Source organism: Chenopodium album, chromosome 7 (assembly GCF_948465745.1).
Source record: "Chenopodium album chromosome 7, dcCheAlbu1.1, whole genome shotgun sequence".
NCBI lineage: Eukaryota > Viridiplantae > Streptophyta > Magnoliopsida > Caryophyllales > Amaranthaceae > Chenopodium > Chenopodium album.
The window spans coordinates 75,868,581-75,878,233 of NC_137840.1; the positions used below are offsets into that span (position 1 = coordinate 75,868,581).

Below are 9,653 nucleotides of genomic sequence, written 5' to 3' on the forward strand. Positions count from 1 at the left end.
TCTTTCATTATACAAATCAAAGCACTTTGTAATATCTTCATAACTTCATGAAAATATATAATGATAAACGAGTCATAATTATCAGTCTTGTTGACTAATCAAGTATCGAATTACCAAATTGCAAATTTCCATTTCACAAGAACTCATCAAATCATGATTATGATACTATGCGTAGTATATAAATGATTAAATAAGAAGCATATAATAACCTAATTGTAAAACAATAATACATTAATACACTAACTCTTATAATCTACTTCGTAATAAACTAGTAAGATCAATATGACTAAACTTGAAACTAAACATAATATGTATTTATAAAATCAATGAGAATTTGTTTATAATATGATGCCTAAATATGAAATGATTCGCGACTTTATATAAAACTTGTGAACGCAAAAGGTTAGCAAGTATTATCAAATTTCAAACCAAAACCATTTAACTGCCCGAATCCAAACAACTCGATAAACAATTTATTTTTTGAAACCGAAAACCGACCCGAACCGTAATTTAGTAAACTTGAAATAGAACCGATATGAATAACGTTAAAGTGGTTAAACAATCGAAGAACCGAACCAGTTATAAACTGAACCGAAAAAGTACCGAACCAGTTATAAACTGAACCGAAAAAGAACCGAACCAGTTAAAAACTGAACCGAAAAAGAACCGAACCAGTTATAAACCGAACCAAAAAAGAACCGAACTATTTCTAACCCGAAACCATTTCCAACCCGAAACTGTTTGAACCGGGATAAAAACCATTTACACCGCACCGTTAACAAACCGCAACCCGTCTGCACCGAACCGTTTACTACTCGGACTGTTTACAATCCGAACCGAATTAAAACCGCTTAAGAATAAACCGAAACCGAATCGAACCGATAACTATTTAAACCGAACCAAAACCGACCCGTGAGACAATTAAACCGATTCCGAACCGACCCGATTAAATACCGAACCGATTTCAAACCGAACCGAAACCGAACTGTCAAACCGTTTTTACAGTGCTACACGTTGCGTGTTATTGTGTTAGGTCTTCTATTACATATAACAAAATATCATAACTCTAAATAGACCTGGCAAACAGGTCATTCGGGTCGGGTCAATTCAGGTCGGGTCAAGTTCGGGTCAGCAAATGTTCGGGTCGGGTTCGGGTCGAGTCGGGTCGACTCGGGTTTCGGGTCAAATTCAGGTCAGCACTTCGGGTCAAGTTCGGGTCAGGTCAAGTTCGGGTCGGGTTATGTTCGGGTCGGGTCAATTCGGGTCGAGTCTTTTCGGGTCGGGTCAATATTTAGGATCAATTTTCGGGTCAATTTTCGAGTCGGGTCAATTTCGGTTGAGTCAACTCGGGTCGGGTCTATTCGGGTCAAGTTTGTGTTAGGTCACCAAAATAAATTCACTTAAAAAAAATAGTTGGAAAATAAAGTAAAATCGTTAAAAAAAATAAATAAATAAAATTGTGAGTACCTATTACTTAGAAAATAAAGAAGCCTTAAAACAAGTAATTAACCATTTCATCCTATTCTCTTATTATTCGGGTCAATTCGGGTCGGGTTGATTCGGGTCAATCAATTCGGGTTAAAATTGGGTCGGGTCACTTTGGGTTTCGGGTCATTTCGGGTCGGGTCAAGTTCGGGTTTCGGGTCAATTTCAGGTCAGGTCATTCGAGTCGGGTCACTTCGGGTCATCGGGTCATGTTCGGGTCAACTCCATTTCGGGTCGGGTTCAGGTCGGGTCGGGTTAGTTCGAGTTCGGGTCATTTTCGGGTCAATGATTTCGGGTCAACTTCAGGTTACGGGTCGGGTCAATCGGGTCGGGTCAGGAATGCCAGGTCTAACTCTAAACAACTGCAATGAAGTACAAAGCAATGGAAGCAAAGTCACAGGCTCATAGCTAGCCTGTACTGGACAGAAATGTGCTCCTGAGGCCTTATAACTTGAACACAGGACTGGAGTACTGTACCTATGCCTCAAGATAATCTGATCTTTTATCTGATTGTTTCACAATTGCTAGCCCGTACTGAACAGAAATAAGAGAAATGTGCAACTTCATGGCTCATCAGGCTGTTTAGGTTCCTTTTTCGTGTTATGTTGTTGAATTGCTGAATCTGAGGAAGACTCAGATTGGGACTGTGAGGTGGATGTACGAGGAGAAGATTTAGGAGCGGGTGCTCTTGGAAGATCCAAGAACTTTCTCACTTCTGAGCGCTTTAAAACTGCAGGAAAGAAAATTTATCACAATGTGGACATTCACAGCTGTGACTCATCAATGATGTAATATTTTCTGCAACCAGCACACAAATAAATTGTTTTTAGAAAAGGGACAGCTAGGTTTTCTGACCCTGCCCAATTCTTGTCAAAGGGCCTAGCGCGACCATGATCAGCTTTATTAAAACACTTTGAAATTTCTAACCAATGCATACAATTCTATAGAAGTTTCTATAGCTCTTAAGGATAAAGTGGACACCAGAACAACGTTCTGATGATGCTGCTGTGAACCTTCAGCAAATAGAATCCACATACAAAATGCATACGAGGAACAAACTTCTTAAATCTATTTGTTTCCCTAATTGATAGGAATAATAATTTCAAATAAACATATATAATACTAGGAGCAAGATTTTCAGGCAGTTTGGACTTTGGACTTCAAACACTAAACCAAATCGTGGCCATTTCTGTGGTAATTCCATCTAGAAGGCACGAATACTAGTTTTGTACTCTGGCTCAAACACTAAACCAAATCGTGGCCATTTCATGGACGTGGATGGCTAAGATTTGTGGCAAATAGACTGCTAAAAAGCTATGAAGCAATAGTAGATTTAACAAAAAGGGTCAAAGACTCACCTGCTCCACATGACAACACAAACAGCCTGGAGGTTATCAAATAACAGAAGAATGCCTGCAATAATATTGTCATCCTCAATATTAGGGAATTAAATCAGAAATTCATACACAAGGGAGCACAGGTATGCATTTAGAGGAATCAATATGCGAACCCGAACTGAATCACATAACGTGGGGTTTTACATCAGAGTAATGCTAGCCACATTGGAAATGGGAAGGGACTGGTAGACAGGGACTGCCTTAAAAGATTTCTTGACAGTATCTTTGCACAATTCTTTTAAGTATTCGAGAAGCTATTATAGTGATGGTTTTTACTCCAGATAAAGCTCCATAGCTGCTTTCATGCTTGGGTTCAATTCATGAAACAAGCCTATGGCTTTCCTTTATGTTCATTTCTAATCTTTGTTCCCCTTTTTTCTTTTTAAGAACCCCCCTTGGCTAATAATAAGTCAGGAAAAAAAAAAACAGCTTCCATGAAATAAAAAATTTAGGCTTCACCATTAGAAAAAGCATATACAAAGTACAGCCAATGAGCCAACAATAAGTGGGATGACTTGGTGGCGTGGAGGAGCATGTCAAACACTGATCTCAGTCATGTGAAATGAGATGAAGCAACTATGATAAACTATTTGTACTTATTTCTCTACAAAACTTTGTACAAGTCTTATCAACATTTGATGAATGCCATCGGAAATACCTTAGAAAAATCCATTGTAAGGGGCACTGCAAGAATAGCAAAGGTCCTTGAGCATCTCTTAAAGTCACCCGCTGACGGATGTCCTTTCAAGCTTCTCAGCATGTTGCACTAATTAAATTGTAGTAAGCAAGAATAAAGTGAGTTAAAATAACAATGAAATATTAGTTTTGCACTAATTAAACTGTAGTAAGCAAGAATAAAGTGAGTTAAAATAACAATGAAATATTAGGGCCTGTTCCGATTGACTGAACTCAGCTGAACTGAACTGAACTGAACTGAACTCAGCTGAACTGAACTGAACTGAACTCAGCTGAACTGAACTGAACTGAACTGAACTGAAATGAACTGAAATGAATATTTTATAAGAGAAGGAAATTAGGAGCTGAACTAAATTGAATTGAACTGAACTGAACTGAACTGAACTGAACTGAACTCAGCTGAACTGAACTGAACTGAACTGAATTGAATTTCAACGTAAGAGAACAGGCCCTAACCCCCCCCCCCCCCCCCAATTCTCTTGTTAAAGCAAGTGGGTAGACCTGTTTAGCTGATTTTAATCAAGTTTGTAGTGGGGTCAGCTGAAAATAAATAAATAAATAAAAACTTCCAAAAAAAGAATATGCGTCAACTAAAAAAAACGTAGGTATTAGATGATATGAGGAGCAACAGCAAGAGGTGCATAGCAATTCCTCACCTCAGTGTGGGCTAAGAATAATAGTACTGTCAGAACTGGACAAATATACAAACTATCTGGAGTAGTAAGATCAGTGAACCAGAATGCTCCACCATATCTCAATGATGGAACCTTCTCAACCATGTTTGAGATCTGATATGTCATCAAAGAAGTTTGAGATAAAAATTAGAATAAATGCTATTTGAATTAAAAGAGCAAGATGCATATAAGTTAAAAGTTTGAAATCTTACAGCAAAGAAAAAGCTTATGGAAATAGAACTCTGAATCAGAGTTGATTTCGGGTAAACTTCACGTCTGTCATCTCATCATTCCAAAAACATGTAGATCAGATGCTAACCCAGCCAACACAATAAGATTTGCTTGTGCAAATTAGGGGATCTTTTAGATCTCATAGATAGCAAGTCTAAAAAAAATTACTTACTGATTACGGATAACATTCCATTCCTTTAGAATTTCGGATTTGGAAACCTTACCCTATACATAAATCAGGATAGCAATATGAGTTTCCATTGCATGCATCATATAAAGACACAAGGACGAATCTTTTGTTAACCTGCCTTCCAGTATCTCATTTCAGATGATATATCTAATCTAATAGACAATTAGTTAGTGGTACAATATAAGGGAAGTTCATACCAAATGCCATTTCTTTTTCAGCTCCTCCAAACGTAGCAACTGCACAGGAATGAATATACATTGAATTGGCATACTAGCATCACGACTGAAATATATTTCATCACTTTGGTTTAAGCCAATCACAATAACACAAGTAACTAAGTAAGAGAAGCTTAATATGTTGACATGATCACGATAATGATAGCACACATGACGGCATCAGACCATCATGCAAAAGTAAGAGATGGATCACAAAGTGGCCTAAGAACACGACATCTTACTCCCTACATTTCCTTATAATCCAGAAACCAAAGAAGGGTAGCAGAGGAAGTACAATGATAATTAAGAATGGGTGACTTACTTTCAACCCATTTTATTTAACATCATAAAATAAACAGTGTAAAACTGTAAATGATGAGGTTCAACATAGCGGTTATGTCTGTCCAACTGTCCTTGCATCAAGCAGAAAACATTAAGAAAAAAGGATCAAATTCATTGGAATACAAATTGATAAAAAAGTGCTAAACAGAAGAATATAATATTTTCCCAGAAAAGTTTGCACCGCCATACAGTACTATTTGTTAATAACACATAAACAAAGCATAACCTTTAGACAGATGATGAAAGTTATGGTGGCAATGAAAATCTAAAGCAGCTAGCTATTTTACAAATGACAGAAGAAAACAGGGGGGGGGGGGGGGGTGATAAATTATTCAAATATCCACGCACAGAGATTCACATTAAGTTTATATAAGCAGCTTTCAGATGCTTTATGTGAAAAGGCTGAGATGCTCTTCCATTTCATAAAGTTTGTAAAGTCTCCATAATCACATAGCATAAACTCTTGACAGCTTTTGAAATTGTATAAGGGCAATGATAATCCAAAAGAAGTAGCTATTATACAGATAAGAAAAGGGGGATAAAAAGGGACAATCACTCGAAATTACAAGCAGATAGACTCACCTTACGTTTATAAGCAGCTCTAACCTCATTTATCGCAAAAGGAATGGTTGATCCTTCAATCATTAAAGTTGTTATAGCAATAGCTGCCCACCTGAGAGGTAAAGAAAGACAATGTTCGATACTCCATATCAAGGAAAATATCTAATAGAAATACAAAATCTCATAATACGGTGACTCGGTGAGGCCTCAAAACATGCAAACCAAATTACAGATTTTAACAGTCTATTACCTAAGTTTCCAGATCATAATTAACTGGCCATCTTATACTCCCTCTTTTTTTTTTAATTTTTTTTTTTAATATGATGTACCCACTTCTAATTTATTCTAATTTTGGCAAACATGTTTTACATCTTACCCCCATACTCCATATTAGTTATACCTTTCCACTCACTCTCTTTTACTTAATCCAAAATTTTCTTACACCTACCTGCCATTATCTTTCTCAGTTTATTCACTTTTCTTACACCCACTCAACTTTCCTTGAAACATGAGTCCACAGCAAATGAGTATTAATTTTGTATTGCTTCCAAACCAAAGGCTCAAACCTCATCCTCCCCCCCCCCCCCCCTTCGCACACACACAGTGAGAGGAAAAACACAGGAAAAAAAAATCCTTTATAATTGCACACAAAACGGAAATGAAATTTGTAAGATAACCTTTTATTAAAATATCAAAGAAATCCTCAATTCAAACTATTCTCCACCCAAAAGAAAAGAATGTGCCCATTTCAGGTTCTTAACCCCCTTAATATTCTGGACATGATTACATAGCCTGATTCACTAGTCAAAGATATCTTCTCTCTACTCTAGCCCACCCGAAAATACGGAAGTTCCAATCTCAACACCTTGTTATATTGCACTAGAATGCAAATACTTCTAGAGCTTAAGCTATATTATTGCATAGCTTTGTTATTTCAAAAGCACTAAGCACTTGAAAATTTGAAATGGAAATTATATCACTAAATCAAAGTAAACAGACAGACTGCCCCTGTCATCCCCATCAACAAACAAATTGTTACATAATAAACCAAAAGACTGATCTTTTAGGGTGGTTTAAATGTTTAATCTTATAATAGACTTCAAACACAAAGAGTTGTTAAGGTCTACAAAATAAGAAAAGTATAGAGATGAAAATAAAATAGCCGGAGTTACAAAAAAATATAATAATAAAACAAGGAGATATACCAATTCAATCCAGTCAATGTCTGCACAGCATCAATCAAGTACTGCAGTGCAGCAATTGGGAAGGCAGAATCAGCAGCTGCAACAGCTACCTCATTGATGGCAGGAACTTGTGAGGACACTACTTCCACATTTTCACTAGTTAGAATGCTAGTAATGTTGTCACCATGAGGTTGAGCATTATCAAATCCTTCACCAGCTGCGCTTGAAATCTTTCTAGATAACGACGGTACAACACTTTCAGGTAATATGACAACAGGGAACCGTTTATTCCATCCAAAATGCGCTCTAAAACCCCCATTACCACCAATGTTGCTTCCATTATGAATGTGTGACAAAACATTATTACTAATTCCACATTCAAGTTGACTGAGTGGGCTTGGATATGGTGATTGGGAGTTCTCATCACTTTTATCACCGCGATGAACAATGTGGCTCAATGACGGGTGATAACATCTCTGGAAAAGGGTGCCTTGTTTTAGCTGTTTACTCAACATTCGTCGACAAGCCATCTGAATATGGAGCAAGGAGTGATTAGATAATATAACAGACACAATACATTGAAAATTTGCAGCAAATTAATCTCTGGAGTCATATATTGCACTCCCAACAACACCCTTTGAAATTTATTCCAAGGATAGTACATAAGTTGATAGATTCACTGCTAAATTACAATTAAGCACTAAATCATCTTCTCACAAAACAAAGATCACTCACTTCCCACACCATTCCACCACAAAAATAGGCCAAATTAAAGTTCAAAATGGCTGAACTACCAAATTAGTATATACTACTGAAAATTAAAAATATCAACTTTTTCATATTGTAATGCAAATAATTCCAGCAACATATTTAGTATGAAAATATAACTGAATATTTATACACCAAAACTCCTAAATTAATATATATAAAAATTGTCCGTACAAAAACAAAAACCCTAAATTCCCATATACTAGTACTTGGAACACAAAAGCTCAAAACCAAGCTAAGTCTCAAAGAGCAGCAAACAAATCACTTGCTTTGCATAAATAAATAAAACTCTTACAATTAAAGAAGCAAGTCACATTTACATCAATTATCAACCAAATTAAATAACATAATTTCCAAAAGCAGAAGATTATCCACTGACTAAAAGGGTTTATTGCAGAATTAAGTGTTTATTTAACAAAATTATGTTGGAATTGAAGAATTAAACAGAGTACAGAATACTTACAGCAGAAAAATGGAAGCAGAATTTGATAAGCTCAAAAGATAGAAGCTGAATTTCTTGCACAATTTTTTTTTTCCAATTTCAAACTGAAAGCATGGCTGATTTTTAAAGGTCGAAAACATGGGAGATGTACGTCAAGTAACCAAATGCAGAAATGTTAAAAACAACATATGAAAAAGTGAATGATGAAGTATTCCGTTATTCTTTTTTAGTCCTAGTGGTGTAAGAAAACTAAGAATCAGGTGAGGGGTCAATAAAGTGGGTTATTGGCTTATTGCCTTATTGGGTCGGGTCTAGTTAGGGTTCGAGTTATGGTAAGTTTACTGGTCCAATTTTTAACACACCTCTCGAGGATAATTTTTTTTATTTTTTTTTATTTTGGTAGGTGGATGAAGAAATAACAGCGCAGTATTATTCATGATTCAAAAATAACATTTCAAAAGTATATAAGAGAAAATCTCATACAGACAATGATTTTTTCAATCTTGTTCAACTTTAAAAGATAATAATCTGGTGAGATGATAGGCAACAAAATTACCCTTCCATTTAACATGATCCTAATATACGAGATTAGATCATTAGAATGAGAGTTCACAATCTATAAAATTATTTCAGAGACATTTTTCAAATCTTAACAAGTGGTCATATAACACTACCTACACTTATAATTAATTTTCTTCATATCAAATGACCAATAACTACCTTACAAAAATTTAATAATTCCATTAACATTTCTAACAACCAACCCCCAATATATAAAATTGTTTTGTCACAAAGAAAATAACCTGTGTATAAGCATAGATATAATCTAGACAAAAAGATAATAGTAGTAAACAAAACAGTTCGAAATTTTACAAGCTGGTCAAAATAAGTTTCCAACCTGATAAATTGATGATCATCTAAAGTCTTTATCTTCTTATATGCATATTTAATTTCTTCATACAATTATCATGAATTCATACATATAACAAGAATTAATCCGTACATTGGCACGAGATATATAATTTGCGAAAAAAAAAAAAAAAAAAAAACAATCTTAGATATTGGAAAACAAGTAATAAAGTTATTGGGTGCAATCAACATTAAAATTAACAGCAGGGAAATCAATATTAGCTCCACATTCAGTAGGCAACTGCTGAACTTTAGTAGGATCATATGTTGTATCATCTAATCCTTGCTTAAGGCACTCACAAATCTCCGCCACGCCTGATCGGCCCTTGGCTAACCCTGCCACGTTGTGCACCCCGTTGCAACAAGCCTCTTCAGGAATGGATGATTCATCCCTTATGAAATCTGCACAGGGTGACAGTTCTGTTATTATGGTTCTGCATTTGGTTGACAGTCTTTGAAAGAGTGCAGGATTTGAAGAGTAGTATTGTGGCAGATGTTGCAGGGACAAAATGGTAATAACAAGACTAAGACAACAAGTTCTTGTCTTTGGCATTGTCAT

General features: G+C 35.8%; 2 protein-coding genes across 2 annotated transcripts; both read right to left on the minus strand.

Annotated features, from left to right (window-relative positions):
* Positions 1 to 30: 30 nt before the first annotated feature.
* LOC145639655 (mitochondrial inner membrane protein OXA1-like) lies at positions 31 to 8,352 on the minus strand. The gene is made up of 10 exons (XM_081690961.1): positions 8,207 to 8,352; positions 6,997 to 7,505; positions 5,813 to 5,903; positions 4,871 to 4,909; positions 4,656 to 4,708; positions 4,465 to 4,528; positions 4,235 to 4,366; positions 3,541 to 3,648; positions 2,844 to 2,898; positions 31 to 2,215 (listed from the first exon to the last, which is right to left on the minus strand). Exons 2-10 carry the CDS (start codon positions 7,503 to 7,505, stop codon positions 2,049 to 2,051), a joined length of 1,218 nt encoding a protein of 405 aa, XP_081547087.1. The 5' UTR covers positions 8,207 to 8,352; the 3' UTR covers positions 31 to 2,048.
* A 914-nt stretch (positions 8,353 to 9,266) lies between these two features.
* Positions 9,267 to 9,653, minus strand: LOC145640700 (non-specific lipid-transfer protein-like). Its single transcript, XM_081691932.1, has one exon. It carries the CDS (start codon positions 9,651 to 9,653, stop codon positions 9,267 to 9,269), a length of 387 nt encoding a protein of 128 aa, XP_081548058.1.

Bases quoted from the DNA above. Each gene is read 5' to 3' on its own strand.
- LOC145640700 (XM_081691932.1), bottom strand. From the start codon at position 9,653: ATGACAATGCCAAAGACAAGAACTTGTTGTCTTAGTCTTGTTATTACC.
- LOC145639655 (XM_081690961.1), bottom strand. From the start codon at position 7,505: ATGGCTTGTCGACGAATGTTGAGTAAACAGCTAAAACAAGGCACCCTT. The intron at 3,649-4,234 runs GTGAGGAATTGC...CAATTTAATTAG, and splicing joins TATTCTTAGCCCACACTGAG to TGCAACATGCTGAGAAGCTT. The intron at 2,216-2,843 runs GTGAGTCTTTGA...TCTTTCCTGCAG, and splicing joins TGTGTTGTCATGTGGAGCAG to TTTTAAAGCGCTCAGAAGTG.